This window comes from Vipera berus (genome assembly GCF_964194415.1).
Source record: "Vipera berus genome assembly, chromosome: 10".
Lineage (NCBI taxonomy): Eukaryota > Metazoa > Chordata > Lepidosauria > Squamata > Viperidae > Vipera > Vipera berus.
This window is the reverse complement of record NC_138213.1, coordinates 8,694,884-8,713,266: the sequence shown is the minus strand read 5'-3', so window position 1 is coordinate 8,713,266 and position 18,383 is coordinate 8,694,884. Positions and strand designations below refer to the sequence as shown.

The 18,383-nt window shown below is 40.0% G+C and overlaps 1 protein-coding gene across 1 annotated transcript in view; it reads left to right on the top strand.

The window, feature by feature from the left end:
• TSHZ3 (teashirt zinc finger homeobox 3) overlaps positions 1-14,284 on the top strand; it is a gene marked incomplete at both ends in the record, with an annotated part of 88,917 nt that extends 74,633 nt beyond the window's left edge. Inside the window, one exon of the mRNA XM_081335515.1 lies at positions 11,082-14,284. Within this exon, the coding sequence (XP_081191641.1) occupies positions 11,082-14,284 (3,203 nt within the window). The remainder of the gene's footprint in view (positions 1-11,081) is intronic.
• Positions 14,285-18,383: the final 4,099 nt, after the last annotated feature.

Below are 18,383 nucleotides of genomic sequence, written 5' to 3'. Positions count from 1 at the left end.
TTATAAACTTTATGTAGGAAAAGGCCATTTTATGTACTGTACTTTGAGATGAAATAGAAAACCTATGGTCACTGAGATACTACTGGATTACTTCACATCATTCCTGACAATTGGCTATGTTAAGTATGTGACCGTACATTTGTACTCTTGGGGCTGTTAATCCCAGGATTCTGTAAATTTTGAAGAAGGATCTGAAGGAAAGGAACAATATACGGTTAAGGTCCCCAATCCTATGGTGCCCATATTCCTAATGGGGTTTGTAGCATATCCATTGTGCAAACAGTCAATACGATAAACTTTCAGCTTTACTTGAATCATTGGTCTTCTTTCTTCAGCTCTCTTTAATCTATCTCCATGGATTTCCAGCTCATATAGATTTGGTCAGTGACAAGGGTTAGAGTAGTCTTGTAGAACATTTACTTGTAGCAGTGAAAATGCACACATTCATCAAGGGATTAAGTCGATCCAATTGCACTGGAGATCAATGGGACGCTTACGTGATCCCTCTTAGGCGCCAAGGTTTTCAACTTCTTTTGGTGAGAATTCACAGACACCCATGCATTTCTCCACCTTAAAGCCATTTATCTCAGAATGTCAAATTGCAATAATTAACCATTATTGATCTTAAATTCAATTAACTTCATTAACTCAGGTCATGATGAGGGTGTTTGCAAGGAAAAGGCATTTGACAATTGCCTTTTTCTTATGTGACATTGAAGTGATAAACTATTCTCTTCATATGCTGGGTTTGGGACATATGTTTTTAAAATTAGCAAAAATCTGGTGGACACTTTCTGAAGGCCATTCCTGGTTATCTTTAAAAGGAGTTAATATTTGGGTTAAGATTACTGATGGTTCTGCTTGGTTTCCCCATTGGTGGGACTTGAGCAGTGGGAGGTAAAGTTGAACCTCTCCGCTTTGTATTTTACACACCAAGATTTTGAACACTTAGTCTAGTAATCAAATGCAGCCCCTCAATTTATGTAATATACTGAATCATCAATTCACCACACTGGCTGAGTTCTCAGCCTCATTCTAGACCTCATAACAATCTCACTGACCAGTCTTAATTTATTCTGCATATGCACTTCTTAAGTCTTTACCTGCCTTGTCTTAGCATGTTGCATGAATACAACATAAGTAAAAACCATTGCTACAGAAGGGTACAACATAAGTAAAAACTATTGTTACAGAAGGACACAAGTGTGTATTTATCTCTGGTTTCTTATCTTTTGAAATGAACCTATTGTATTCAAGTTGATTTTTATACCTCGGGACTGAGATCATGCAAATTTCTTGACAATAGTTCAGAAGTAGTTTGCCATTGCATCTTTCCAGACACTTTATTGACTTTCCAGGCTGGTTTATAATGCTGGCTTATGAATTCTCCTCTGTGGATGAACCAGGACTGACTCTGTTTAATTCTTTACTCTGCTAAGATTTGATAAGTGCTGCTATTGGCTGAGTGCTTTTCTGTTTTTTCTTCATGAGATTAGGGGGACAGAGAGTTTTTCTTTCTCTTTTTTGAGGCAAGGGAGAGAATTAATATACACAGTTACCCTTTGTATCTTAAATTCCAGGTGATATTCAAAGACCAAGCAAAGACCAATTATAGAAGTAGCAATAGCAATAGCACTTAGACTTATATACCACTTCACAGTGCTTTACAGCCCTCTCTGAACGGTTTAAGAGTCAGCCTGTTGCCCCAATAATGTCCTCGGAAGCATGAAAGGTGAGTCAACCTTGAACTGGTCAGGATTGAACTCCTGGCAGTGAGCTGAGTTAGCCTGCAATACTGCATTCTAACCACTGCGCCACCACGGCTTTTTCAACAAAGAGGGAGTTTGATATGAGATATTTTGGGGAAGCCAGGAAAGCAATGTGAAGGAAACCTAAAACAATCAAAAGACCAAAAAAAAAAAAAAGAGAGATTGCTGGCAGTTTTTCTCATAAATGACCATTGGGCCAGGTGACAAGAAACCTGAGAAGAATTATTTTAAATTGTTTGAAAAGATTCCACTTTAATGAGCTCATAATAAATGCAGGTTGGAAATTCTTCTTGCAGTTTTCCCAATTCTATATTTATTCTCAGCTGACTTACTATAGTTCTTTCTTCCTTGATCCTAACCCAACTGCATGGGGCTTAACTGACAGTATATGGGAACTCTACCTTATATGTTACACTCAGAATATCAGAAAGTTGATTTGAAGGGCCTTTTTCCCCCTCTCTCGTGGTAACATGTAAGATGTCCATCTCTTCAGCTAGGATCCAAAACTGTTTCATTATTTTTGGGTCTCCAAAGCATTATCTTCATAAGAAACAGAGGGATAATTGGCTAGCGTACTTTTGGTTGGAGAAGAGAGCACAAATTTTATGAAATGTTTAATTGATTACTTTGCCTTTGTCCTTCAGAGTTTGGCTTCGCTATTCTAAACTTGGCAACAGTGTGGTAGCTCAAGAAGGAAAATGGGTGGATGACCCTGTTTGATTGCATGGTGGAAAAAACCCTAAAGTTTCCTCTGAACATCTGCTTGCTCAGTGAAGAATTACAACCATTAAGAGCTATTTAAGACACAGTGAGAAGGACATACAGTAGTAGTGAGAAACCTAAATACATAGGTCTACTTACCTTTACTCAAGTTGACTGGAGCTCTAGTATTCTTCGTTCATGCTTTAAAAGTGAATAAATATTTCCATCTCCAGACTCAACATTTAACCAGAAATGTTGGGATTCAGTCATTTGAAAATTAATCCATCAAGTAACAGAATAACATAAAAACAGAATTGGAAGTGACCTTGGAGGTCTTCTAACCCCTGCTTAAGCAGGAAATTATATACCGTTTCAGACAAATTGTTGTCTAGTCTCTTGTTAAAAGCCTCCAGTGTTGGAGCCCCCACAACTTCTGGAGGCAGGTTGTTGCACTGATTAAGGTCGGGGTTAGGGTTTGAAGGGGGGGTTGGTTATTTTAGCTCAACATTCATGGTTACAACTGTCTTATGATAATTCAGGCTTGAATTTGTTATGGTTAAATTTGTATCCAGTTTTTTGTCTGGCATCTCTATGCAGTTTATATGTTTTCCTCCCTTTATTTAATTCCAGAAAAAGAAATCTCTGAAGTCAGTCAGGTGAAATTGCTCCAGTGTCACTTAATGAAATTCCATTGCTAAATGTGGATTTTCCCAGTCCCGATCCAACATCTTAACCCCTATGTCATAACAGCTCTCAGAGATTAATTTTAAAATTAATTTGTAAAATCATCCCTGCTCCTATCTTATATACGGTTCTTTTATGTGAAGAAAACTAGCTGCTGTGTGGTTGAAAACTCACCCTGATTTGCTGTGACTTGCTTCAAATCATTTCACACAGACTATTCAATGTATATAGATGAGCAGAGTTGAAACCTTCTCGATGGGTTCCAGGAAAAAAGCTGATTTCAAGAAGAAAAAAAAACATGACCTAATTGGATGATTGTGAGTGGGTGTGCAAGTCCTGGCCACGTTAGCCTTAAGTTCCATGGATAAATGCTGGCAACTGCTTTTCATCAGGATGTAGTTTCTTTGTTTACCATTCCTAAATGTCACATCACAGGCCAAGTTTTAAAGAATTTCTTTAGGTGCTTCCAAGAGACTAAGTCTGACAAGACAACATTTATATAATTAGCGAATGCACAAACATCGTGTTAATGGTGAACAAAAAACATGTTCTTGCTCAGTGGGAATCAGGGGGTTCCCTAAGTGTGAATAGGGTGCTTTAAGCCTTGTCCTTGGGAGATTTCACTTGCACCAAAGGAAATTAAAATGGGAAAATTACCCTCTCCTTTCACTCTTCATATCCAGATGTTCCAATCTCTGGATAATATGGAATTGCTTGTTGATTTATATGTATACACCCACCCTGCTCATCATAGTAACTCTGGCTGGTGAACAAAGTTTAAAGCAGAAATGGCCATTAAAATATTGACCACAGGGGACAGAAGCCACGAAATCACACCATTTAAACAGCCATTTATACAATTTCTAATTCGTTAAAGGTACATAGTTGTTCCTTACACATGCCAACTATTTTCTCTTAAACAATACACCCACCTCATCCTTGTTACTAGTGGTTTTTTGTATCACCTGTTGCAAACAGCTGTTGTTTGATAAACATAGGCAGTAAAATCTCCAGATGGCCCCCGACCTTCGCTCCTTCCGGCGGGATCTAAAAACTTATTTATTTGAGCAATCTGGCCTGGTTTGATGGGTTTGGGTTTGGGGTTTAAATATGGTTTTAATTACTGTATATATTGGGCATGATATTTAATTGTTTTTTTAACTTTTATATCTTGTTTTTAATATTTATTGCCCTGTACACCGCCCTGAGTCCTTCGGGAGAAGGGCGGTATAAAAATTTAATAAATAAATAATAAATAAAATCATTTGCAAAGGACTTTAGATTTCAGCTGCTGGTTAACTTGGGTTTGTTGCCTTTATAATCTCTGGGTTAAAATCAACCAATTCTATCCAAGAGGAAACCTTTTAGTCTTATATGTAGCAAGTTTTTTGTCAAGCATCAGGAAACCAGGCAGTACAAATGACTTTAAAGGTTTATTGCAAGCTTAAGCTCTGAACTACTAACGGTCACAGCAAATTGGCAGTAGATAAGAGTGGGTGGGCTGGACTTTAATCCCTTATGGGCATGATGGGACTCGTGACTGATGACACATTTGTCCTTTCCCTTGGGGTCAGCTTGGTCAGCTCCTACACTTCTGTTAAAGGTAAAGTTTCCCCTGCAAATGTGTGCTAGTCGTTTCCAACTCTAGGGACCAGTGCTCATCTCCGTTTCAAAGCTGAAGAGCCAGCGCTTGTCCGAGGACGACTCTGTGGTCATGTGGCCGGCATGACTAGATGCCAAAGGCGCACGGAACGCTGTTACCTTCCCACCGGAGTGGTCCCTATTTTTCTACTTGCATTTTTTACGTGCTTTCGAACTGCTAGGTTGGCAGAAGCTGGGACGAGTAACAGGCGCTCACTCTGTTACGCGGCACTCGGGATTCAACCCGCCAAACTGCCGACCTTCTGATCAACAAGCTCAGCGTCCTAACCCACTGAGCCACCATGTCCCTCTTAACAACACTTCTGTTAGTACATCTGAACTACATTTAAATCATTATGTATTTTAGGATAGTAAATATCAGCAGCTGAAAAAAAATCATTGTTCAACAGAAGCTTATTAAATATCTAAGCCTAAAAATGGGACACAGAATTGACAGTCAAACAAAACATGAGCAATCTCTTTGATGGCTGGGCCATATACAGTGTTATGGAAGGTGATAGGTAGAAGTGCCAACATCTGGCCATGGATTTCAACAACTCAGGCCTCACTCTAGGTCAGGGGTGCCAAACCCCTGCGGGCCAGGCGCATCATGCAGAAGCCGCGCCCACCCCATTGCCAGGAATGGCAAAACAGTCCCGATATGTCGTGCGATGTCACGTGACATTGTGAGTTTGACATGCCTGCTCTAGGAGGTCCTTCTTAAGAATTGTGTTAAACTCATTGATGGGTATTTTCCGAATGGGAAAATTAGAAAAAACTTCAATTTTAGGTCTTTGCGGTTCTGTTCCACTGTTTGCCTTTACTTCCTTGCCCCCATATTTCTCTTTTAGATTTGCTTAGAAGCCACATTTGCCGACCCCATAAAGCACAACTGAATTCACAAAGAGATAGTAGAAAATAACATGCTGTATTTTCTGGAGACAGGAGACCTTCACAAAATCCCCCAGCCAAATACTCTTTTTGAAATGAACAAGGAGTGATACATAGCATCCTTTCATCCACTTTAATCAGTTAGCATGTACAGCCCGTGGCACAAATTCTCAACTGAGTCCAGATCTCTCTAGCTCGTGTAAGTTGATAGTGCAGCAAGCCCATAGTCCTCAATTTGACTCAGAAATCCAAAGAAGCAGGTCTGAGGATTTAGTCACTACATCAGTTCATAAGCGCTTGCTTGGTTTTGCAAAAAAACAAAACAAAACAAAACTTTAAGGATACCCACAATTAGAAAAAAGAGTCCTTTCTACTAAGATTGGCAAAGGAAGTCAGACCTTTAGGTAATTGGTTCAGTAAAAGTGATCTAAATGGTATGGCCATATTGTTTCATACATCATAGGCACGCAGTGGAGGATTTGTTGTGAATTAGCTTTCTCGGTCTCAGAAAACAAGAGGCAGGAAATATCTGTAAGATTACCAACTTAGATAGCAATTGAAAGACTGGCATATTCATTTGCCTGCCTGAATTTAACCTTCTCCAACTCCCCCCCCCCCCCGCCTTCCATTTTATTGTATACTGGCATAGGCTTTAAAGGCGAGCATCAATCAAGCAGTGATAATATTTGGGGTTGAACAGTCACGGTCTAGTTTTATAAGTATCTGGCTATTTTGGTTGCTTTGTAATTCCCTGCAATATGCAGTCTCCTCTTTTTATAACAAGAGGGATCCAGAGCTACATGCACTGTAGACGTCCACTCTGCTAACAGTCCCGGAAATAGCAAACGCAGAGATAAGTTTCTTTGCCGAGGCCAATATGGACCACACTTTACCTTTCAAACTCTGGTTTGGATTAATACACCGTCCAATGTATTTTTTAGAGCTTTCTGGAAGTTCCATGTCCCCACTTTTCCCCCTTTCAAACTTCATTATTTTGATGAATTATGCTAATGTTTGGAAAGATGAATGCGGGCCCAAAAGAATGAAGGGTAAAACCCACTTATGTATCATCGGGTGCTGGGTGGGCATGACCCATTGGGTGGGCGTGACCCATTGGGTGGGTGTGGCTGCGGTGGTAACGGCAGACTGGGTGGGACTAAAAAGTTCAATCAATTCCAACTTTGCGAGATCTTTTTTTTCCCGTGAGAAGTTGACATTGATTGATTGAACCTTTTTTTTTGCACACGGAGGCCTAAAGCGAAAAAGTTTTATAAAACCCAGCTGAAGGCCTAGGACTGGGGCGACGGCGTGCATGCCCACAGAGAGGGCTCTGCGTGCCACCTGTGGCACGCATGCCATAGGTTCGCCACCACGGATGTAGGAGAAAAGCAGGCAGAGCTGGAAGGCAGAGTTAAATGCACCATCAGCTTAGTCAGAATGGTTTTGGGTTTTTTTTTCCAAAAGGCAACTGGACTTTCACTCTATAATCAAGGAAGTTTAGTTGCCTTTTAGAAAAAGCACCTTTGGGACAACCATGACCAAGATGACAGAGAATCTCCATAGATATCATCAGTTTAGAATCCCTGCATTTCCACAAGGGACTCAAGTCTAACCCCCCCTCCCCCTTGAATTTCAATGACTCTTAACTAGGACCAGTTTAGTGCTGACCACTAGTTGACCAGATTTGTGTGTATAGGCTGTATTAACAAATCCTTTGTGCTTAAATTCAGTTGATGATCCTGGTTCTTTGCACCTGACAGCATTTATCGAAATAATAATAATAAAAAAGTTTCCTGAAGTTCTCATAGAACATTTAAAAAAGAAAAGCCCAAAGCCAACAACTGAAACAAGATGAGAAAAAAAATTTGATCGTGAGTCCACCGAAACCACATTCGTAGATTAAGACTGAAGGCGAATTAGGGTGCCTTCACCAGAGAAAGTTTGCACAGTTACAGATACAAGATAATCCAATAATTTGATACAATTAGGACGTGATAAGCATCAGGCATGTATTCCCTAGCCATGTATTCAACTTGACTGCCCTGTCAAATGTGAAGGGAATGTTAATATACCATTAGGTGGTGTGTATTTAAGAAACTGCATCCCCATTCATTTCAAGAAATGATAAAACGTTCTAGAAATACCTTTCGTATCACAATGGGTTGCTTTGCCAAAAGCGTTGTGTTTTCTATTGAAGGCACTTTCCACCTTTAGTGGCAACTTTTCAAGTAATTAGTCATCAATGATTGTTTTGCGTAGGGATCTGACCTGGAAAGTTAACACAACCCAGGTGCTAGAAAGGCCCAACAGAGGCTTCACTTTCTTAGGGTCTTGCGGAAGAATAGGGTAGAACAACGGCTAATGACCCTCTTTTACCGGTCTACTATAGAGAGCGTCCTCTCGTATGGTATTGTGGTTTGGTATGCTGGTCTGACAGCCGCGGACAGGAAAGTATTACAGAGGGTGGTGAGCACAGCACAAGACATTGTGGGCTGTTCCCTGACACCACTGGATGACCTCGCCAGGGCTCGTTGCCTTGGAAGAGTGAGGAAGATTCTCAGGGATGACTCACACCCTGGACGGTATCTCTTTACTCTCCTACCATCCGGTAGGAGATATAGGAGTATAGCCAGCCGTACCAACAGGCTGAAAAATAGCTTTTATCCGTGGGCTGTTAGGCTTTTAAATGGGACATAATCTTACGCAGAATTGACTTGGGAGGCCGGTGTGTGGTGCAGTTGGTTCACATAGTGTGGTGGGATGGAAGGTTTGTTGTCACTGTGTGTTGGGGGGAGAGAGCACAGGGGGAGGCTCAGCTAATCTCAATGTACACATGTTGTACTTTGACAATAAAGGTTTATTATTATTATTTATTATATATGTGTGAGGTCTCTGGATCAGGATGGATTCAAGCAAAGGGATATGAATCTGCTTTCTTTATGTAATACATGCATACCAAAGAACAGAATATAAAGGATAGGGAAATCAGTACTTCTTGACTTGCAAAGTTCTGTATTTTGGAATTATTAACCTGTTATAACATAGCAAGAACATACAGGTAGACCTCGATTTACGGCCGCAGCTGAGCCCCAAATTTCTATTGCTAAGTAAGACCGTGTTGCTAACTTAACAACTGCAGTGAATCCCTTAACAACTTAGCAAGAAAGGTTGCAAAATGGGACGAAGCTCACTTAACAAATGTTTAAACTTAGCGTCGGAAATTTTGAGCAAAACTGTGGTCATACGTCGAGGACTACCTGTCTATTGCTTTGGGAGGGGCAAATTCGATATGTTTGCAGGTGAACCAGAGCTGCAGTAACAACAGGATCCCGCACCTTTAGTCTGTGGTTCTGCAGCGCTGTAATTTAATTGGGCCTTCCTGTTGCCTTATACGGTACAGGATCTCTGTTGGGGTCCCCAATGTAGCTTATGGTGAAGAAATATTGACAAAGTAGTCTAAAGAGCAAACACTTTGACATTTGTAAGGTCCACTGGAAGACCTTGTGTATATTTACCCTGGAAGAATAAGAGCAAAATATCAATTATTATTATTTTTAACCCAATCTTACAGCTGGGTTGTTCTGTTTTTCTTACTCAGTGTCAAAAAAGTCTTTGAAACACACATGAAGCCATCGAGAAGTTAATTATCTGTTTTCCCCATAAGGCTTTTCTATCTGTATTTTAATTGTTTGTTTGTTTTTAATGGGAGAACTGACTGGGTACCCCAGCTTCTGCTTTAAGAAACGTTATTTTCCCAATTTTCAAATGTCATAGGTATGGTTTTTGCAACTGTAAGTTGAAAAGCATTCTGCACAAGCTAAAATATTTTTTCCCCTTTTCTCCTACTAACATGGGAAGTTGGAAGGAATTTTCAACTTTTTTTAAAAAAAAATTTCTATAGAGCGCATCCCGAATTTTGCTATTCATGGGCTCCAATTTAACCAGGAAAATTATAAAATAAATTCCAGACTTATATCTAAACTTACATCTAGAATGTATATAGATTTTTCAATTCTGCCTTTATTATTTTTATCATTTATTTATTAAACCAATTTTATCCAGCTGCTCATCTCACAAACAAGCAACTCTAGATGGTGTATGACAGAACTACAGGTAGTCCTCGACTTACAACACTTCATTTACTGACCATTCAAAGTTACAACGGCATTGAAAAGAGCGCCTTATGACCATTTTTCACACTTACAGTGTCCCCATGGTCACATGATCAAAATTCAGACGCTTTGGCAACTGACTCAGATTTATGACGGCTGCAGGGTGTCCCGGGGTCACACGATCCCCTTTTGCGACCTTCTGCCAAGCAAAGTCAATGGGGAAGCCAGATTCATTTAACAACCATGTTATTAACTTTACAACTGTAATTATTCACTTAACAACTGTGGCAAGGAAGGTCATAAAATGTTTCACTTAACAAATGTTTCACTTAGCAACATAAATTTCTGGCTCAATTGTGATTGTACATTGAGGATTACCTGTAAAAACAATTAAAAAGTATGTTAGAAAGTGTAAAAGCCAGGTTTGCATATACTCATAAAAGAGTACAAAAAAAAAGTATGTTACATACCATTGCATCAACAAAGTTAAAAATGTTCTGTCTTAGGTCCAGTGTATTTTTTTCGATTCCAGAATTTTGTCAGGGTAAGAGCAAACATTGTTTAACAGTTGCCTGTCCTAGGGAACTCAGAATTGTGGCCTGTAAGATCCTTGTAATTACAGGGTTGATCCACTTACAAAATTTTGAGAAGTTTACCTACTTATCTGAGTATAGTTTTTCACACTAAGCCCAATGCCCAGTTTAGTATCTGCATTGCTAAACAGCTCCTGTAATAAATGCAACCTTTTAATTTTCTAATAAGTGAGGAAGCCCTTTTCTTCATTCTTGTTGCTTTGTGAGATTTATTGTTATTCTTGTTGATGGTTTTTATGTTTTATTAAAGATTGGGTTTGGGGAAAAAAATCTGGCTTAATTTAAATTGTGAATCTGTCTGTTAAGAAATACATTAGGGCTAGAAGAAGCATAAGACATATTAATTGACAGACAGGAACTGCTGTCTCTGAGGTTGATACAAGTAATTTATTACTTTAGGAATGAATGCCACCTCCAGAATGTGCTTCATTAATTTCAAATTTAGTTTTAATTTCAAGCTGTTGCCCCTTGAGAAGAATAAGGTGGCAAATTATGTTTGAAGAGCAGATTTTTTTTCCTCCTTCCCGTCTTCCTCTTGCTTGGAAGAAATGCTAATTTTTGACTCTTTAATTTTAATAAATATATGCATTCTTTGAATGAAACATGCCAACTGGTGATAGAAATGGAGACTAGCAGTCACTAACTGTGTGTTTTATTATCTGTTTTCTCTCTCTCTCTCTGCTATGTAGCTTATGTTTCGGATGAGCTGAAAGCAGCCGCCATGGTGGACGATGACTTGGAACCAGAGGAGACCACGATTGATGGAGAACCTTCTGCAAAATACGCCTGTCCAGAAAAGGACTTTGGCAAGAACTGCCAGAGCTATCAGAACTCTCCAGTGGCTGAATTTTCCAGCCATGAAATGGACAGCGAGTCTCATATCAGCGAGACAAGTGACCGAATGGCCGATTTTGAAAGTGGCTCCATCAAAAATGAAGAGGAGAGCAAAGAGGTTTCCATACCTCTGGAAGAATCTGTGGTATCAGACAGTTTGGAGCAGATGAAGGCTGTCTACAATAACTTCCTCTCCAATTCCTACTGGTCCAGCCTGAATTTGAATCTCCACCAGCCAGCTGTCGAAAAAAACAATGGCAGCAGTAGCAGTAGCAGCAGCAGCAGCAGCAGTTGTGGCAGTGGCAGCTTCGATTGGCATCAAACCGCCATGGCCAAAACATTGCAACAAGTGTCCCAGAACCGAATTCTTCCTGAGCCCAGTCTTTTTAGCACAGTCCAGTTGTACAGGCAGAGCAGTAAGCTTTACGGCTCCATCTTTACGGGAGCCAGTAAATTCCGCTGTAAAGACTGCAGTGCAGCCTATGATACTTTGGTGGAGTTAACAGTGCACATGAACGAAACAGGACATTATCGAGACGACAACCACGAAACAGATAACAACAACCCCAAAAGATGGTCTAAGCCTCGTAAACGCTCTTTGCTTGAAATGGAAGGGAAAGAAGATGCCCAGAAAGTATTAAAGTGCATGTACTGTGGCCACTCCTTTGAATCGCTTCAAGACTTGAGTGTGCATATGATAAAAACTAAACATTACCAAAAAGTGCCTCTGAAGGAACCTGTAACTCCTGTAGCAGCAAAAATCATCCCCGCCACTCGAAAAAAAACCTCGCTGGAGTTAGAACTGCCAAGTTCTCCAGATTCTACTGGTGGGACCCCCAAAGGGACCCTTTCCGATATCAACGACCCACTTCAAAAGAATTCCAATCCTTACATTACACCCAATAACCGTTATGGACACCAGAACGGTGCCAGCTACGCCTGGCATTTTGAAGCGAGGAAATCTCAAATTCTCAAGTGCATGGAGTGTGGCAGTTCCCATGACACCTTGCAGGAACTCACGGCCCACATGATGGTGACAGGACACTTCATTAAAGTCACCAACTCTGCCATGAAGAAAGGGAAAACCATCATAGAGTCCCCTGTCACGCCAACCATCACAACTTTGCTCGACGAGAAAGTACAGTCTGTGCCTCTTGCAGCGACAACCTTCACCTCTCCTTCCAACATGCCATCCAGTGTCTCCCCGAAATTAAACATGGAAATCAAGAAAGAAATCGAGAAGGACAGAACAGCTGCTGAAGATAAGGTGAAAGAGAAAGAAAAATTAAGCGAAGATGAGGAAAAATATGATATCTCCTCCAAATATCATTACCTGACAGAAAATGACTTGGAAGAAAGCCCCAAAGGGGGACTAGATATTTTAAAGTCATTAGAAAATACAGTCACTTCAGCTATTAACAAAGCCCAGAATGGCACACCAAGCTGGGGTGGATATCCCAGTATTCATGCTGCTTATCAGCTGCCCAACATGATGAAATTATCCCTAGGATCATCAGCAAAGAACGCTCCTTTGAAGCCCATGTTTGGAAATGCTGAACTGGTGTCTCCTACTAAAAGTCAGCCCCTGATTTCACCTCCAAATAGCCAAACCTCTCCTGTGTCCAAAACAAATTTTCATGCCATGGAAGAGTTGGTGAAGAAAGTGACTGAGAAGGTGGCCAAAGTGGAAGAAAAACTGAAGGAACCTGAAGTGGGCAAGCTTTCGCCCATGAAGAGAGCCACCCCTTCGCCGTGTAGCAGTGAGGTCAGTGAACCCCTCAAGATGGACACTTCCAGTGACATGGGGTTCAAAAGCCATCAGAATAGTCCAGTTTCTCAGAGGGAGAGCTGCAGAGACAGCCCAACTGGAGAACCGATGGAAAACGGCAAAGAGATTGTCAAGAAAATCGCAAATACTTTGACCAGCAGTACAGCTATTATTACCGACCATCCTCCGGAGCAACCTTTTGTAAATCCATTAAGTGCATTACAGTCTGTCATGAACATTCATCTTGGGAAGGCGGCAAAGCCTTCTCTTCCTGCCCTAGACCCCATGAGCATGCTTTTCAAAATGAGCAACAGCTTAGCAGAAAAGGCTGCTGTCGCAACACCGCCCTTGCAGCCCAAAAAACCAGATCACTTAGACCGTTATTTTTATCATGTCAATAATGACCAGCCCATAGATTTGACGAAAGGGAAGAGTGACAAAAGCTGCTCTTTGGGTTCAGCGCTTTTGTCATCCACATCAGCGTCTTCAGCATCTTCTTCATCCACAGTGACAACAGCAAAGACATCTGCGGTTGTGTCATTTATGTCAAACTCGCCGCTCCGTGAGAATGCCTTGTCAGATATCTCGGATATGCTCAAGAACCTGACAGAAAGTCACACATCAAAATCTTCCACGCCTTCCAGCCTCTCCGAGAAGTCTGACATTGATGGCACGACAATGGAGGAACCGGAAGAAACCACCCCGGCTCAGAAAAGGAAGGGACGCCAGTCAAACTGGAATCCTCAGCATTTACTCATCCTGCAGGCCCAATTTGCTGCCAGTTTGCAGCAGACGTCGGAAGGGAAATACATTATGTCGGACTTGAGCCCTCAAGAGAGAATGCATATTTCCAGGTTTACGGGACTCTCAATGACTACCATTAGCCACTGGTTGGCCAATGTGAAATACCAACTCCGAAGGACAGGGGGGACAAAATTCCTTAAAAACTTAGATACTGGGCATCCGGTGTTCTTTTGTAATGACTGTGCTTCTCAAATCAGAACTCCTTCGACCTACATCAGTCACCTTGAGTCACATCTAGGTTTCAGATTACGAGACTTGTCCAAACTCTCGAGTGAGCAGATTAACAATCAGATAGCACAAACCAAGTCATCCTCTGAAAAGCTATTGGCCCCTTCACCAGAGGAAGAGCTGGGAACTTCCTACCAATGTAAACTTTGCAACAGGACTTTTGCAAGCAAGCATGCTGTTAAACTTCATCTCAGTAAAACACATGGGAAGTCTCCCGAGGACCATCTTCTCTATGTCTGTGAATTGGAAAAACAGTAGCATTAAATCCCCCCCCTTTCTTTTTAACAGACATGCTACCCGAACAACTGTACTTGGCTTTGAGGAAAACTGTCAAACATGCTGTTGAGTTTATCTTTTGCCCCTTTCCCACCCCTGTTCGTGGCACATAATTGTTATTTTAACTCTGGGGTGTCACTAGCCTGGACGACTCTCTTTTTTTTATATGTAACTGTATAGTGTTTAATAGAGGTACATAATCAGCTGTTGTTACTGGTAAAATATGAAGGTTAAAAACTCAGTGGTAAGTGTTTGGAACTTTGTGTAAATTGGGGTTTTTAGTTGCTGTGCATCACTATGATGCCTCAAGCTGCATGCATTGACAAGACAGTTTACTTAAGCATTTATTAACTAAAATCATGGTACACTCTTTAAATGGCAAATGAAGTGTGCTGGCTTTTTCTCACCTGTAAATCTTTAGCCCTCTGAGTACTTTGAAGCACTTTTGCATTAATTTGGTTTTTTTTTTCTAAAATATATATATATAGAGAGAGAAATGTTTTCTTCAGATTTTTTTTTTAATCCTGTTCTGGCTTAGAATTTCTTTACTTTTTTTTTTGGTCAAGGCAACAAGCCCAAACAAAAAAGTATCAGCAGCCAGTCACGGTATCATGTGATGTTTGCAAGGACACTTTCCTCTTGAGATATTGCAAGAACTGTCACCACTTTGATATGTGGACCAATTGTGCAGCAGATTGGTGGCAGTTCTTGAGATATCCCAAATAGGGATGGAAAAACCATACAGTTCCAGGCTGTAAGTCTTTCTTTCAGAGCACACCAGTCCAGATGTTCTGAAGAGGAACCAGTAGTTTTCTGGAAGAAGATCTTCCAGAAGAGGAAATGACTCATGATGAGCCTAATTGTTTCCTTGTCTAGGAAACCTACTTATAGAACACTTCTGGGCCATTCCGATATTGGATGATTGAGATGGTGTTCCCTATGAACCATTCTCTTCCCAAGGGAACATTTTTACATCCCTGCCTTGTTTCAATGCTGCCAATATTTATAACACATAATTTACAAGTTGTATTAGCTCATTCTACTGTTTCTTACATTGGTTCTCATGGTCAACATCGGCATGGGTGGGGGGGGAGAGCTATCTTCTGAGACTAGAATGCGGCCTTTTCCAAAGGCCTTTTGAGTGGGTCCCTCACCCTCTCTTCAGCTCTACATTCCAAGTAACCAGGCTTCACCAGGGTACAGGAAGAGTTGAATCTGCAGATTGCCAAGTAAGTTAAAACCTGGGATTTAATAAAAGGATTGAAGAGGATCTGAACACATTGGCTTTTTCTTTGGTCAAATTTGCTTCCTCCTTGCCTCTCCCACGTGTTCCCACAGGCTTGTCCTAGAAGATCCTGACTTGGCCTTTGAACCCTCAGGGGTTTGTAGGTTCATAGTTAATATAGACTGAGCAACCTTTCCATTTGACTTCCTGCATGGATGGATGGGTGGGTTAGTGTCTCACTGGGAAAGCTTGACTTTCCCGGAGTCTCAGCTTTTGCATCTGAACAGATTGATATGAGATCTGATTCCTAAGATCCATACCTGGATATGTCCTTTGTTGAAATAATTAATAATCCTCTGTCTATGCAGGGGTGTGGCACCCATCGTGAGATTTGAAAATATATTATTTTCACATTGAAACATGTGTGTACTGTATATATTGTACAGATTTCAGAATCCACTAATGAAAAAAAAATGTGATTGTGGACAATACCATTTTCTTCTTTGACATTTTTATCAATGATGGGTTTTCTACCTAATATGCTCTTGAGTTTAAGTGGTACCTATAAATATATAAATATATATATAAATATATAAAATAATAATGTATATTTCTTTTCTAGGTCAAAAGGTTTTCTTTTAACATCTGAACAATGTAAATTATATGAAAGATACAACAGATAGCATTTATAAAGTATTCAGAAACATTATTCTTGAAGCAAAGTATGATTATTGTTTTGTTTTGTTTGCTATACAGTACATCTATATTGATAGAGGTTCATGTTTAAATTATACATATTTATTAGTTATTTGCTACCTTTTTTAAAAAAAGAACATTCTGATAACGAAGCCACGGACTGGCATGCATTAGAACTATTTTGCACAACACAAATTTTGAAGGTATTTATTAGTAAAATAATAAAAAAAATTAAACAATAATTAATTCAAGACAAAGTTCAAAATCAACTCAGTGCTCAAAGGGTTAAATCTATCTGGGGGTGGGAGAATTGGAGGAGGGAAAAATCTTGTACTGTATTTCCTAAAGATTGATAAAAAAGAGCCTTTAAAACGTTTGTACTGTAATACTTTGCTTAAAAGTTATGAGGCATTCCGTGATATAACCTCTTAGTTATTTATAAGACTCTTGGTTGTTATTTCATATCTAGAATGCCTTCTGTCTCCTTTTATTTCTCTCTCTCTCTTTCAGTTGTTAACTTTCTGTTTTGTTCTTTCCTAATTATTCTCCCAAGATTTCATACTGCAGTTTTATCTTTAAGCATATGAAAGGTAACCCGTGGTTACCGGCACACTAAGTGATTCTGTTCGTCTCCATTTTTGGCGGTTAATTTGCAGAAGTAACTGACACCTGACACCATATGAAAATTTATGTGTACAGTATTGGCATGTAAACAGCACAGACCCCAAACTGCACACTCTGTGCCCTGTTCTGTTGTTGACAATGTGGCACCATGATATGACTCTTCATATAACTTTTTTTTTCTACAGCCGCATTAAAATTGTCTTTTTTCTATAATGTTGTGTCGCACTCACAATTATATCTGAAATGTGCTACACTAATGAGCACATTAAAATTAAATTGTACGCTTGCTGTTTATGATGGAAACTTGGGGAAGTCCCCCCCCCCTCGTCTGCCAGGTGCTGGCAGGCGAAAATTCTACACAAATGACTGGAGTTTTTTGTGAACTTTAGCATTTAAAGAGCAGAGGGACAAATATTCAAAGGCTGAATAATAATGAAAAAAAATACTCCCACCTCCCTACCATTACTTGAAGAATGTGGAGATTATATCTTCTCCTTTTTCTTTGAGTGCAAAGAACAAAGGTTATAAGCAGTGTTAGTGATGAAACAATGCCAAGTGTATGTTAATATCTAATAAGATCCTGATCCAGAGTGGCTTTTAAACAGACGATTACAGTTCTAGTATTTCATTTTGATCTTCATTAACATATGCAAATGTAAATATTTCTGGATCTTGGGTGGTTAAGGTAGAGAAGAAGAAGGAGGAGGAGGAGGAGAAGGAGGAGGAGGAAAGAAAAAGAAAGAAAAAAAGGAAAGAAAAGAAAAGAAAGAAAGAAAGAAAGAAAGAAAGAAAGAAAGAAAGAAAGAAAGAAAGAAAGAAAGAAAGAAAGAGATTCTAGCCACTGCTTAATGTTAGTGTCCACATAGTTCATTCTGACGTATCTTCAACTATGAGATATATTTGAAACTGCAGCTCTCTTTAAGTCATTCTTCTCCAACCCAATTCCCTCTAGAAGAGGTTGGGCTTCAACTCCCAAACTGGGCATGCTAACTTGGAATTCTAGCTATCTGAATCCCAACACCTGGAATTTTCCAGGGCAATGGAAGAACCTGGAAAGCTATAAAAAGTTAGACCACTTTTTATATTCAGTTTAAGCGACATAAAATTTTATGATTTTCATGCATCAACCTAAATAGAATACGAAACTCTATTTAAGGATAGAGGATAGGTTAAGGAAACCTCTTCAGATATCCAGATGCAGTTATTGGTGGTTATTGGAATGTCGGAAGGCCTGGAGGAATGCTGTCCATGGGGTCGCGATGGGTCGGACAAGACTTTGCAACTAACAACAACAACAACACTGGCAATGTGGTTTCTTCCACTGCCTTCCAGCGGTTTTCCTTCACACCTTAAATTTTCAAATGACACTTGCACCTTCTCACGAAGGAGGCAAAATAGAATCTCAATGGTAATTTTTTTCCTTCAAAAGGCAACCGGATTTGTTTTTTCCTCGAAGAAGAAGAAAACGTTTCACTTCTCATTCAAGAAGCTTCATGAGTTCTGATCACCTGAGCATCAGAATTAGTGAAGCTTCTT